The 14,413-nt window shown below is 44.6% G+C and overlaps 1 protein-coding gene and 1 pseudogene across 3 annotated transcripts; both read left to right on the top strand.

Annotated features, from left to right (window-relative positions):
* The first annotated feature begins 673 nt into the window (after nucleotides 1-673).
* On the top strand, nucleotides 674-6,539 carry COPRS (coordinator of PRMT5 and differentiation stimulator). Of its 3 annotated transcripts, XM_016152491.2 has the most exons (5): nucleotides 674-851; nucleotides 3,060-3,126; nucleotides 4,132-4,137; nucleotides 5,392-5,613; nucleotides 6,098-6,539. In XM_016152491.2, exons 1-5 carry the CDS (start codon nucleotides 753-755, stop codon nucleotides 6,265-6,267), a joined length of 564 nt encoding a protein of 187 aa, XP_016007977.2. In that variant the 5' UTR covers nucleotides 674-752; the 3' UTR covers nucleotides 6,268-6,539. The 3 variants fall into 3 exon arrangements, with proteins under 3 accessions (XP_016007977.2, XP_016007978.2, XP_036078684.1); XM_016152492.2 differs by lacking the exon at nucleotides 4,132-4,137 and having other exon boundaries at nucleotides 675-851; XM_036222791.1 differs by lacking the exons at nucleotides 674-851; nucleotides 4,132-4,137 and adding an exon at nucleotides 1,124-1,201.
* A 1,103-nt stretch (nucleotides 6,540-7,642) lies between these two features.
* Nucleotides 7,643-7,761, top strand: LOC118604846 (annotated as a pseudogene).
* Nucleotides 7,762-14,413: the final 6,652 nt, after the last annotated feature.

Below are 14,413 nucleotides of genomic sequence, written 5' to 3'. Positions count from 1 at the left end.
TTAGAGTTTAGGGAATGGAAAGACAGTGAAGGCTGTCTCTGCCTATCTCCTGCCACCTTCAGGCTGTAGAGGGCCAGACGTCGGGCATCAAAAGGCATCTTTTCCCAGATCTGACTACGGTCAGCACAGAATGTGCTGTGACTAAGTGTCATAGCCTATACGGCGTCCAGCACATGGTAGGAGTTTGTTTTTTATCATCTGTCCTAGTTTCTAATGGATTAACTTTAAGAACTATTATTAACTCAAGGTGGAGAATCACTGAGCTGCTTTGTGAGTTGTCGCATTCATCTTTGGGTAAGCTATAATCCAATTCCAGCCTGATTTCTAGAGAAATCTGTGAGCAGATCGACAGTGAAATGTTAGAACTACAGTTGCATTAAAAGTTTTGAGAGCTGAGCCTTACACAGTTAGGTTGACGCAGATAACAGGACTTGGAGGTTTTGAGGCCGGGCAGAGATAATACTTGGCATTCCAGACCCAGCTAGTCGTCCAGCCCTGCGACTAGCATTGCCGGGAGCTGCAAAAATCAGATTTGAGATCGGTAGGTGGGCTTTCGCTGTCGGGCGCGCTCCGCCCCTCCTGCGCCGCCCCGCCCCCGTTTTCCTCGTGACCCCCGTGTCCCTCCCCCTCGGCCGGGAACACCCCCGGCTGATTGGCCCCTCCGCGGCGTATTCTCGGGCTGGCAGCCAGGCCGGCGCATCACGTGGCGGAGCAGCGTCCAGGGCGCCGAGCCGCTGGCCGCCGGGCCAGGCATGGACCCTCAGGCCGCAGGAGCCCAGGCGCCAGGGTCTGCAGAGCCTCTTCGGGGTCCGCCGCTGGCAAGCACGCGGGAGTTGCCCCCCAGCCCGGGGGTGAGCGCTGCGCTGGGGCTGGGCGCGGCCACCACCTGCAGCCCGGGGCGGGAAGTTGCGGGGGCCGCGGAGCGGAGGCGGCGCCTCGGGCCCGCCTCGGGCCGCCCAGCGAACGTGGAGCGCCGTTTGGGCGCGTGCTAGAGCTGGAAACGGCCGGGCCTAGGGGCTTGCGGGGCTTGCGGGGCTTGCGGGGCTGCGGGGTGGGGCACCTCGAAGGTGTGGGTGGACGCGCCGGGCGGGGAAGGAAGGCTGTCAGCCCTTGGGGGTCTCCTCTGCATATTGGCTAAATGGGAGGTGATATTGGTGACCGAGAGTTGGGGGCCGCTGCAAGGGGCCTGGACAGGGGCCGGGTTAGGGCGGTGAGGAGAGCGACTCTCCTGAAAGGACCTATGTCCATTGGCTGGTATGCTCAGCTAACCCTGAGCACCAGATGATGTCTCATGCTCTCTCGCCTTTTCTGTTTAATGAAATCCAAAGGCACGGTTTGACGCATGGTTTCCATAAACTCGTTTTCATTTGCGCGCCAGACAGCTCTTGTTTTTTTTTCAAAGACTTATTGCAGTCATCACCTGCATGGTTTACAGTCAGTAATCTCTGCTAGATGATGAGCTTCTTGAGTGTAGGGACCCTCTGTTTACTGCTGTTAACCTGGCACTTAGCATAGTGCCTGGCATCATAGACACGCTTATTAATTGGTTGGAGGAATGACGTGCATAAGCATCAAAGATGCTACATGAGGAAAAGTAAGAAGAAGGATGTAGTGATAGACTTGTAAAGAAAATTACTTCGGAGTGCAGATAGGTTGAAACCAGCTTTGTCAGGGCATAGCAGGAAGGGATGTGTGCTTCCTCTCCAAGGTGAGAGAGCCGTGGTGCCTGCAAAGGTGTGGAGATGCCGAAGCGTAGGGCAAATGCCTGGGAACTGGGGTCACAGAGCTGGGAAAGAACTAGACTCAACAGGTTGATGGGTTGTGAGGGGGAGGTGTGAGTGTCATGGCTAATATTGTGCTCCAGCAGTGGAGATTTTTGAAGAGAGTAATTAACACTGTAAGGGTGGGCAGGATGGGTGAGTGGGAGGCAGTTAAAAGACTATGGCAATGGTCAAAGTGAGCGGTCCCACTAGCTGGTCTGCAGTAGTAACCAAGGGTTATATATGCATACAGGAAGTGGAATTGATGGTTTAGATGCAGGTATGACTAGATCATAAGCTAATTGGAGCAGGTGCAAAGTGCAGTTTAGATGTAGGGTCAGAGAAGGTGGATTTAAATGTAATAAGTGGTACATTCCTGCTATGTGCTAGGTGATTTCATAAATGTTATCGTAAGCCCCCTACAAGGTCAGAACAATCATTCTCAATTTCCAGAGAAGGCACAGTGGTTGAAGCGACATGTTCAAAGTCACACTGAATGAATGGCAGAGCTGGGATTGAAATCAGGCCTTCTCATGCAGGCTGTGAACATTTCTTGGTCTGTATAGAAAGAAGTCTTACATGTGACAGGATTTCAGGAACTTTTGAGTGATGAGAGCAGAGATGTTAACATATGGTTGGTTGTAGGGGAAGATTTCCCTCAACACTGCAGAGGAACTAAAGCTCTGTTTCCCCTGTGTATCAGTCAGGAGATGGAACTTGATAGAGCTGTTAACTAGGTAAAACGCTAAGTGAAAAGTTAAAAATGAACATGGAGGTAGCAATTGCAGGAAACAGCTACCAACTCTGGTGCTGAGGGAACAAAGGGATGAGGTTGGAATGGTTAAATTATACGAGCTCAGAGGTGAGGCTTTGCAGAGCTGAAATTCTAACCTCTAAGGAGGATGTCCTGCCCCACTGAGTGCTTGGGTCTTAGAGCTTGGAGGAGGAGTCTGAGAGCCTGGGAGTCAGACCTGAAGAGAGAGAGGGTTGGGTGATATCCGCAGGTATTGAAAACCTGGAAGCTGAATTCAGTGGTCGGTATAGGAAGATGCTCCTGCCAGGGGTTAAGTATCACTGGGATGATGTCTACAGGGATAGGAAGGAGCAAGGCCCTCTCCCTCCAGTCTTATTGAGTCTTATAGGGCAAAGCACAAATGTGGATTGCAGAGTCCCAGCCCCGCTCACAAAGGGGAGTATGGAGGGGATTGGGGGGGGGCGGTTATGGTTGAGAGAAAAGAGCTAACTACTGGGGATACACCAGATATCCAAGTCCTGGGTAACTGTTTCTTCTTCCTGCAGGCTGGCTTTGCCCCAAATGACCACTCCAGTCAGGAGAGAGAGATTGAGAAGGCCACGGATCGACTAGGCGAGTAGACGGCAGAGACGAGTGGTTCTTGGGAGAGAACAAGACAGCAACAAGAAGACAGTCCCTTTGTCTTGTTACCTTCTCTTTCTAGCTGATCGTCCCCTTAGCTGCTGAGTTGCCTTTTCGGCCTAGTGTTTCAATAGTGCCCTTGTTTGGAAGCCTGCCAGAGCTTCCTTAAGGGAAGTCCTGAGGTTGTGTTCAAATCCATCCTTTCTACTGAGAAAGACAGCTTGGGACAAGTGGGAAGAATACAGGTTTTGGAACCAGGCAAAACTGTTTTCACTTTCAGCACTGGGTCAGAGTCCTGGGCTCAGGTTTTGTGGTCTCAGATAAACCACTTATCCTTTCTCTATTTTTAAAACGAGGATAATAATACCTCAGAGGGTTGTTCTGAGGATTGGGCGAGAAGATCTAGAACTGTAATTGCCACTAGCTACTGGTGCTATTTAAGTTTAAGCTAATTATAAGAAAATGAAAAATTCAGATCTTTAGTTGCACTAGCCACACTGCAAGTGCCCAGTAATTACACGTGGCTAACACTAGCCTGCTAGACAGCACAGATTATAGAATGTTACCATCATTACAGAAAGTTCTGTTGGTTAGTGTTGGTCTAGGTAAAGCACCAAGCATGTAAGTATAGTCATAACAACTGACACTGAGTACGCGTTATGTGCCAGGCACAAATCTAAGTTTCTTTTTCTTTTTTTCCCAAAAGCCTGTTTCCATTTTACAGATGAGAAAACTCAGGCACAGAATAAATTTTTAAACATTGTGGTAAAAGATACATAACATAAAATTTACCATTTAACAGTTTTAAAGCTCACAGTTTACTGTAAGCATTATCAGTGTTATGTAACCACTGCCACTATTTAGTTCCAGAACATTTTCATCAACCAAAAGGAAACCTGTTCCCAGTGAGTAGTAAGACCCCATTCCCTACTTCCTTGTTCCCTTGGTGACCACTAATCTGCTTTCTGTTTCTATGGATTTACCTATGCTGGACAGGCAAATGTGAGTTGCATGTAAATGGAATAATACACTATGTGGCCTTTTATGTCTGGCTTCTTTGACGCAGCATGATATTTTCAAAGCTCATTCATGTTGCATGTATTAGTACAGGCATACCTTGCAGATAGTGTGTTCAGTTCCAGACTACCAAAATAAAGCAAGTATCACATAAACCCTAATCTTTCTGTTGATAGTCTTGCCTTCAATTTGTAAAAAACACATCTGCGAAGTGCAAGAAATGCAAGTGCATTAAAACAAAGTATGCCTGTACTTCATCTCTTTTTATGGCCGAGTAATTCCATCATATGTATATACCTAATTTTGTTCATCCATTCATCAGTTGATAGGCATTTGGGTTTGTTTCCACCTTTTGGTGATTTAGAATAGTGCTGCTATGAACATTTTTGTACAAGTTCTGTCTGAACACCTGTTTCCAGTTCTTTTAGGTATACGTTTAGGAGTGGGTTATATGGTAATTCTATGTTCAAACTATTGAGGAATTGAAATCGGTTGAGTACATTTCAGCTCTGTCACACGTTTAGTAATTGGCAGACCTGGGGTTTGGACCCAGGCAGTTTGGCTTCAGAACCCATGCCCTGAACTATTGATTGCTTATAGCCGTCGTCATTGTACAATTTTAAGAACATGGCTGTTTGCAGGCTGATTTGTTTCCCAGCTGTGACCTGACATCATCATAGCACTGCATGCTTGGAGATCCATTATCCTTCCCAAACTTTCTTCCATTATTTTGAGACCTTTTCAAAATGTACCTTCCAGCCTTCTCTGATGTCAGGAGGAGGGACGTGGTGTCTGTCCATTGTGACTAGAGGGGTGCTGCTCTTTCCTCCCACTCCCACTTTGTCCTGTGCTCACCTCTGATACGCTCTTTGAGGATGTAGGGAGGAATAGAAGAGCAAAAATTCAATTCACACCTGTATCGTGAAAGTTTATCATTTGCTTCAATGTCATATAAACTGCCTGAAAATATAAACTGCGCCTGGCTCCCTATTACAAGACCTGGTAACTAATGGACATTTTTTTTTTTTAAGGCACACTTTCATTGAAAATAATTGATCAACCCTAGTTCTAAAATTGTCAACAGAACATTATTTTTTGAAGTGTTCAAGTAGCTAAAGAACTCTGTACACTTGTTTTACTATGCCCTCTTAGTAAGTTTGCCCCAAATTTTCCAAGCACATGAGAAGGCCGTATCTGGTTTGTCAGTTGTATTAAGACCTCCTTTTGTTGATTTCTTAGCCAGTGGAGCACAGAACATCCCTAATGATAGTCCTGCTGGTGGTGAGGGCATCCATTCTGAAGAGGAAGCCTTTGCTATGGATGATGAGGATTCTGATGGGGAGCTGAATACCTGGGAGCTGTCAGAAGGGGTGTCTAGCTGTCCACCCAAGGAACAGGCTGCTGATCTTTTTAACGAGGACTGGGACTTGGAATTGAAAGCAGATCAAGGGAATCCATATGGTAGGTGTGGAGTTTATGGGGTCCTAGGCCAGGATTTGAGATTCTCCTGCCGTGTTACCCCTAGAGGCAGATGGTTTGGAAGAGGGACCCACACCTGGAGCTTAGCCTGATACCTGTTATAGATCTGTAATTCCTGCCACAGCTTCTTTTTCATATTTTTTTTTAAAAAAAACAAAACATGGAAATTTTGTATTTGACTCTATTATGTATCAGTTTTTAACACTGCGACAATGTTCCAAATATCTTTGTGTGGATTGAGCAACTGCAGGCAGAAGTGCTCTGTTATCCAGTTGCTTCCTCTGCTAAGAGCCCTTGGCTGAGAAGTACAACTGTGGGTTGCCTCAGAACTTACTCGCAATTCTTCAGGAAGGGAGAACTCTGTGTATTTTTAAACAAAATGCAAATGTCTGCCCCTAGACATTTTTTGGCTATTCGTTTTCACCTTCCCTCTTTCCTTTAATCTGTCTTTTTAAATTGCCTGCAGATGCTGATGACATCCAAGGTTGCATTTCTCAAGAGGTCAAACCATGGGTGTGCTGTGCCGCGCAAGGAGACATGATCTATGACCCCAGTTGGCACCATCCACCTCCACTGATACCCCATTATTCCAAGATGGTCTTTGAAACGGGACAGTTTGATGATGCTGAAGACTGAGTGTGCAGCTTTTTGCCTGGTGGGTGGGTGGAACTTCAGCTCAAGGTCTCTCTTCCTTTCTTGAGGTGAGATGTCACATCTGAGGAAACATTCCCAGTGATCCCTAGGTTGGGCACACAGATTGGTGTGAATAAGTTCCCACGGTCTTCTAGTTCTGTTGTCGTTGTCATTGTTCTTAGTGAGCTCCCCCTTGGACGTATGAGTGTTTGTGTCTGTGTCAGGAGGAGGACTTGTGTTCTTTATAAATAAAGGTAGAAAAAAAAATCAACGTACTATTATTGTCTACTTTTTCCCCTCTGTTTATTTTAATTAGATATTTCTGGGCAAAACCTTACTCCTTCATTTAAAGACCCCAACTTAAATTTTAAGGATTGGAGTACTTGGAAATTAAAACTACTCTGTGAAAGAAATTACTTTTTTAGTTTTGCTTCCATAGATCTTGCACTATCAGCCAGGAATTGGAAACCAAGAGACTTTGATGGAAAATCGGCCATTTACTTAGCATGGACTTTCTGTAGGCTGGCAAACTAAATGGTAAATGAATTAAACGAGCAATTATAGAAACCTCAATTGGCATGAAAGGATTTTTAAAGTATTTTTAATGTTTTAATCCTTACTTACATGAAGTCACTATTTTTGAAAAATTTACCTCATTGTAGAGATGAGGAAAATAAGACTCAAAACTTTGACCTCTTCAAGATTACAGTCAGGATATGGTGGAACTGGGACCTAAATCTACAGGAGACTCTGAAGTCTCTTCTCTTGGTTGGCCCTGCCTGTGAGAGCCCAGAGGCGGGATCTGGGCTTCATGCCTTGGCAGGTCTGTGATGTATTAGACTAAGTCACCTTTGCCCTTTTTGGAAGGCTGAAGAATTGCTTTTTACCTCATTTCCTCCGTAATGAAACAGAATCAAGGAAAAGTTTCAGATACGAAGTCTGAGTCAACTCCATAGCAGTTAAAACTATTTTTCAGCGGCCCTACAAAGTGTGTGAACAGGCTTTGGTTGTGAGGGACCTCATGGCCAAGGCTGTCCTAGGGAGACAAAAAGTTCCTTTTACTGTTCTTGCTAAAGGGACAGTTGTAGACCATGTCACCATACTGCTCTTTTTTTTTCCCCTCCCAATGTCATAGGCGATAAGGCTGGCATGAAAATGAGTATGTCTGGTGTGATAAGGTGAACTTGAGAAACTGAGCCAAGAAATGTTGGGGGTTGGAGGAGGATGACAGACTTGCTGAATGAAAAGGTTGTGTTATTGATGGGTTATGTTGGCCCATGTGTAAATTAAAACAGAGCAGGAATCATGAGGTGGGGAGGAGAGTACATAAGTATCGGAGGGAAGGAAGAAAAATGAAAAGTATGAAAAGCACTTCTGGGTTTACGGCCATGCCACCCTGAATGCACCTGATCTCATCTGATCTCAGAAGCTAAGCAGGGTTGGGCCTGGTTATTAGTTGCATGGGAGACCACCTAGGAACACCAGGCGCTGTAGGTGTTAAAAAGAAAAAGAAAAGCACCTGTGCATAAATATCAGCAAAGAATATTCACAAGCTGCTGCAGCTTGTGGTCCATGGAGCAGTTGTGAATCTAGGATGCTCTTGCTTTTTAAAAGTTAATCATTGCGGTTGCTCTGCCTGGTTATTTGCAGCAAAGTAGTGTAGTGGGAGGAAAATAGGGTTTACTGGAGCAAGGACATGGAAGACTATTCTCTTAGAATTAAAAATGAAGACAGAAGGATTTTTATGGCTGAATGTTGGGTAGGTCAGGATAACAGGAAAAGGAGGAGTTAGTTGTTCTGACTTAAGAGTGTTCTGGTGCCCCTCCTAGGCTGAATAGAGAAAGATGTAGAAGGATAACTCCCTAGACTGTGAACATTGGTTATCTCAAGGGGACGAAGTGAGAGTAAGGCAAAAAGGTAGTGAAATAGAAAAATACTAATGATATAATAAGTGAAAATATAGACTGTAAACTACTCTGGTATTGCAAATGTGAAAAATTACATATGCAAGTGGTAAGGATTAATATGGACAAATGAGAACAATTTGATAGAGGTGTAGGCAATTTGCTTTTATATTTTTGTCATTTTAATATAGATTTTACAATTAGGTATTTAAAGACAAGGTGTTATTCAAAGACAGAGTTGGCTCCTCTGCCTAGTCATCCTTGCTTTCTGTCAAACATCACAGTGCTTGCCGCACTCTGAGGCAATCACTGGCTTCTGAGTCTGCCTCCCCTCCGTAGGGTGAGAACTCTGAGTGGAGGGCCATGTCTTACTCCTCAGCATCCCTGTCTCATAGCTGGGATGGAGCCCAGCATGAAATTATTCAGTAAATATTGGCATAAATTCAATTCAGTAATGGTGCAGTATATGCCTTGGCTGTATCTAGGGGTGACTGATAACATCCTTAACTGGAGACGAAGGAAAAATAAGGTATTTGAAGAACCTTTAAAAAGTCTTTGTGTTAAATCAGGTTAGGCTTTAGTTAGGATCGTTTTTCTATTATTTTTTAAAACAGTGTATGGGATTAGAACACATAAATGTCTAGAAACAGTGAGCTTTGTAGCCCTTAAAAGACTTCAATCAAGTACAAATTAGTGGAGAGATGGTCACGGGGATGGGCAGCATGGCATCGGGAATGCAGTTAGCATTAATATAATGTAGCCATTACATTAATGCTAGAGCCAGAGGAGAGAAAGAGAAAGAGCAATCAGGGGGATCATTTTATAAACTATATATGTGTCTAACCAATGTGCTGTATACTTGAAACTAATAATAAAATAAAATTTTTAAGAAAGTTATAAAAAAAGTTCACTCAATGACCAAGTAAATTTTGTTCTCCGAAAACTATAGAGTATGACAAATGAATTTGTGGTACAAATTATTTGATAAACAGCAAATCATGATTACTTAAAAAAGTAATAGAATAAAAAGGAACTATCACAGTGATTTCTAACCAGTGTCCTGTAATGAAGAATTGTAATTTTAAGTACTCACCAAAATGAAAAAAAAATTCTTCAGTGTATCCAAATCTTGAATGCTGAGCTGAGGAGTATCAATCTCAGAATAGGGAGGGGGAACATAGATATTGCTTATCTGGGCCTTGTACAATGCGCAAGAATCCTCTCAACCCACTTCCAGTCACAGGGAGCCTACTACCTCAGAAGAAACCCATCTATTGCCGGCTGTGCTATATGTTAGAACATTCTCCCTTGTATTGAGTTGAAATATCCCTATTTGGTCCTGGTCTGCTCTGTGGTCCTGACTTTCTTTCAAATATGGGAAATTAGCTGTCTATCCTCTCTGGCTTTTTGTTTTCTAGGCTAACCAGTCAACAGGCACATATGTGTCTGGAATCAGAAAGGGAGAAGAAGAGAGGACAGAGGAGGTGAGGGGGGAAGGAGAAAGAATGTTTTGGTAATTTCTGAGATTTGGTAGGAGTTGCAGGATTGAGAGAGATTGAGATTGTTCATTGAGGACATGTAAATGGAGAAGGGGGCTGAGGACAACCTTGGGGAGCATTATCAATCGAATGATAGATGGAAGGCAGGCTGTAGCAGTGGAGGAAGAGGAAAGCCAGGTGAGCACTGCTCAAACCAAGTCTAGGAAGAAGAGAGTTTTAAGGAAGAAGGAGTGCCCATCTTTTATAGAGAGAATCCAAGTAACATGAAGGCTTAAAAGGGCGTTTTGGGATGTGGGAATTAGAAAGTGCTCACTTAAGGTAAAGACTTGGGCCACGTGCAGGAGTGGGGACATGGACATTGTAGGCTAAAATGTTTTGGGGGTGTATGTGGCCACTTGAGCCACTGCCGTTGGTACTATTATTCCTCTTGACTAGGAGGTCAATGCTGAATTCTGGCCAGCTTCTCGTGGAATGTGTGAACCAGGCTTGGAAGTGGTGTTGATAGGAGAGGAAAGGAGGGACAGATGTGGACAGGGGCTACTGGAGAAATACAGGTATTGAGGGAGGAACAAAAGAGAAATTTTTATTATGACATTTCTTTTGAATAATATAATTTACCAAGAAAGAAATCACAACTGACCACAGCAAAAATCTTGGGTGATGAAAAGGAGAGTAAAAATGTGTTTATCAAGTGTGGCTAGATGATATTTGATATACGCATTTGTTTCTCTCATGCCTTCTCTCCAGGAGAGCAGGCTGTTGGCCCTCTGTTCACTGCCTTAGTGGAGTGCCTAAGTGTCAATGCCTAAGGGCTGAAAATAGCCACAAAACCATTCTAACTTTTGTTTTTCAAAAAGAGAGCTTTTTGGGAGTTGGGGATGAGGAGGCAAGGGGGTTTTGAGCCAACAGACGATGGGTTTGAAGAAAGTTGGAGGGCAAGAATTTTCCCCAGGCCAAAATGAATGAATGAATGAATGAATGAATGAATAAATAATCTATCCTTGGGTTGTGAGAGAATGATTCAGAGAAGAGAGAGAGAGAGAGATTTAGGGGTGCTGCAAGCAGATGGAATATGAGCCCTGCTTCCTGATGTGTGTCTGGAAAGTCGAGTCCTCAGAGAGTGGTAGATGGTGCTTCCGGGCAGTCAGGACCATCTTGTCCATGCCTTGAGCCTGCAGAAAACCTGATGAACCCAGAGGGGTTGTGGAACAGGAAGGATCTTTGAAGATGGACATCGAATAACCTGGTGCCCACTCCTCACTTACCTTGGCAAAGCATGAAGAACCGACGGGAATCCCAGGAGTCCTGGATGGAAGTGCAGGGTCAGAAATTAGGGTGCCAGAGAGCATGACACTTGTTTCTTGACTCTCCAAGATACAAGATATGTGAAGTTAACAGAAATCTTGACGACAAGTTACTGCTGAGGACTGGGGGACAGAATCCATGATGATGCTTTAATTGGTGAAGACGCACAATTAAAGCATCATCATGGATTGATTAATACCAGAGTGCTGATTATTTTTTCTTTGTTTCTATTCTCTATGTGGATGAAAAACATGCAGTTTTTGTACTGTGGCCGAAGAAGCAAAATTGTGCTGTTCACAATTTGTATAGGTAATTTTATGTATTTTTTTGATGGCTCCAGTGTGTTTCTGTTATACCTTTCTTCCCTTTGGGGAATTTTGAGAAACGAACCTTTTCATCCACCCTTAAGTTATTTTTATGCTGTGTTTATGGTGGGGAAGGTTTAGTTATCATGAGACCCTAGGAAGGTTTGGTGGATGGAGTTTCCCCAAGCTTTGCTCTCGGGCACCTGGGTAGCTGGGTGGTTTGACTGTAGAGGCTGCAAAGACCACTCCTTTTATGTCCAGAGAATACTGGCTGGATTCAGCAAAGCTCCACTGTCCTGAGGAAATTTGAGCCTGTCTTCTAGGGAGACGGAAGCAGACTCATTGGCTAAGTAAATATCTTGGCACTGCACCTCCCTTGGTGTTCCGGAGTTTGCTTTTTAGGGTCCAGCTTTTCATAGGATGGCTGGAATATGGAGAAAAGGAAAACAATAACAACAACAAAAAGCCAAAACCCTGGCTGTAGCCCATCTGGATTCTGCCTCCCAGTTCTCTCGGAGCAGATTCCCCACCCAAATAACAGAATGCTGGAGCTGGAAGACTGTGTGTGTGTGAGCGTGCGCGCGTGCGCGCCTGTGTGCACATGTGTGTGAACGTGGCAGGCCAGGGAGAAGAAGTTGAAGGGTTTAACAGGAAGGCAAGCAGCAGAGCTGGCTCCCACTTTGTTGACTTAGTGAGTCTGGCTGCAAAGCCAAGGCCTTGGGAAAGAATGGCCTCCCTGCTTCCTGCAGTGTCTACTGAGCTGTTCTGGGACTGAGTGAGATTCTGCAGGTGTTTATGTTCAGTTAGGTTTCAGGGCACCAAGGTTTGGAGAATTCCAACAGGATTTGTAGTTGATGATGGCCTGGGAAGTAAAACACAACCATGGTTTTAGAAGATAGTATTTCTCTCCACCTTCCAGGGTTCTCTGGTCCTCAGAAAGCCTAGCAAAGCCCACTTCTACTCTCTGACCATTGCAAGGTGCAGTTGGTTTTTCTTTGTCTTGGTGAGGTAATTTTGATTTCAAAAGCAACTTTCTCTGACAACTTCTCATTTGCTGTTGAACAAATGTGGCAGATAGAAGTTAGAGCCATGTGTTTGGCAACTCCAGGCAGGCATCTGAATTTCTGGTGGCTGCGTGTGGCCTTATTCCATTTCTCCAGCAGGTGGCAGTAAAGATCTATTGACCGCTCTCTGCACGGCGAGCCCTGGGAAGAGTGAGGGGCCCTGAAGGAAGCTGAGCTAGCTCAGGGTTACCTTCCTGTTAATGTGCTTCCTGCTGGTTGGCCAATTCACCAGTGAATTTGTGAGTAGGATTTACTTCTAATTTTATAGATGAATTTTCTCAGAACAGATTACTGTGACATCTAGGATAAGAGTCATCACCATTATTACTCAACACCTACCACAAAGTCTGGAACATAGAAAGTGCTTAATAAATGTTTACTGACTTCAACCAAAGAATGCATATGAGCAAAGGAAAGTAAAATGCATCGTATCACACCCCTCTACAAGGTGATATGTTAGATGGTTTTTCTTATGAAGTAAGCATTGTAATTCTACAGAAAGAGAAATCGAGGCCCAGGGTGGTAAGGTAAGTGGCCAAAGGTCACAAGGATGAGGTGCGACCCAAATCATTTTGACTCTCAGCTTTTGGGCTCGTATGCTTGCTCTACGGGGGTGGGAAACAGCTAGATGTAGCAAAATCTAGGATGAATTTTGTTTTGGAAAAAGCAAGAGAATCAGTGTAGATTTGATCTTTATCAACTTATTTCTGAGTATCTGCTATTTACTGTGTACACAGGTTGGAGAAGTAGAGGACTTGGTTCCTGCTTCCAGGGACCTCTGAGTCTAGGGGGAAGGTGATGGCAATTAAGTGAAGCACCATGAGAGAACTTCATAAGCTCAGGGTGCAGTGGGATCCCTGAAGAGGGGGTGAGAGGTCAAGGCAACACCTCAAAGGAGACGGCCTTGAAGCTGAGTCCTAGAGGACTTGGCCAGGCAAAGGCTGGTGGAGGATCGTATATGCAAAGGGAGCTGTGAGAGCAAAGGCTCCCAGGTGCGGGAGGACTTGCGTATTTGTAGATCGTGGAAGTGCTGAGGGACGTGGTGAGGGATGAAGTCAGGTAAGCCAGGGGCCTTGAAAACTATGAAGGTGCTTGAAGAGTTCTTAGCAGGAGTGTAACGGAATGTACATTTTCAAAAAGATCATTCTATTTCCTGGTGTAGAATGATGGGAAGAGGCTGAGACTGAAGCCGGGATGCTAGTCTGGGTGGGGGCGTGTAATCAAGTAAGAGGGGATGGCAACTTAAACTAAGGTAACAGCTATGATGCAGATGAAGGGAGACAGACAGATTGGAACTATTTATAGAAGACAGAGCTGACAGGAGTGAGGACAGCTTGCCTGTAAGGTAAGGGTGAAGGAGAGGAAAGAGTCTGGGATGACCTTGAGGTCTACCCTGGCTTGGGCAACCAGGTGGATGGAATGGTTACTTAAGTATGAATGACTTTTAGAGTTATAAGAAATTTCACATCCACTATTTTGAGAAAAAGGTGCTTCATGTTTCAGATGTTAAACTTTGTTCTCAGAGTTTAGAGGATGCTCCTGCATCTCGAACATGTGGAGGTCACACCTTTAGGATATCCTTACTCTTTCCTTTGCTTTCCTCTCTCAGAGAGCAGATGCTCAGGATATAGTACCCTTCTAGAACAAAGTGTCCGGGGTAGACACTCTGGTTATCTCTCCTACATCCATTCCCCTCCTCTCGATGCCCACCCTTTTCTTGTGCAGCTTATGGACTTTGGGAAATGCTAACCCCACCCTGGACATAGGGGCAAGGCATGGGCTTCAGACCTAAATTAACCTGAATAATTGTATTTCTTGTCCTCTGTATTAGTCTCCTAGGTCTGCCTAACAAATTGCCCTGAACTTTGTGGCTTAAGACAACAGAAATTTATTTTCTCACACTCTGCAGTCCAGAAATTCAAAATCAAGTTATCAGCAGGGCTGTGCTCTCTCTAGAAGTTCTAGGGGAGATTCTATTCCTTGACTCTTTGAGGTTCTGGTGACTGCTGGCAGGCCTTGGCTTGTAGCTGCTCACTCTAATCACTGCCTCGTCTTTACAAGGCTCTCTTGTG

This window comes from Rousettus aegyptiacus, unplaced genomic scaffold, assembly GCF_014176215.1.
Source record: "Rousettus aegyptiacus isolate mRouAeg1 unplaced genomic scaffold, mRouAeg1.p scaffold_m13_p_6, whole genome shotgun sequence".
NCBI lineage: Eukaryota > Metazoa > Chordata > Mammalia > Chiroptera > Pteropodidae > Rousettus > Rousettus aegyptiacus.
The sequence above is the reverse complement of the archived record's forward strand: the minus strand, read 5'-3'. Positions and strand labels throughout refer to the sequence as shown.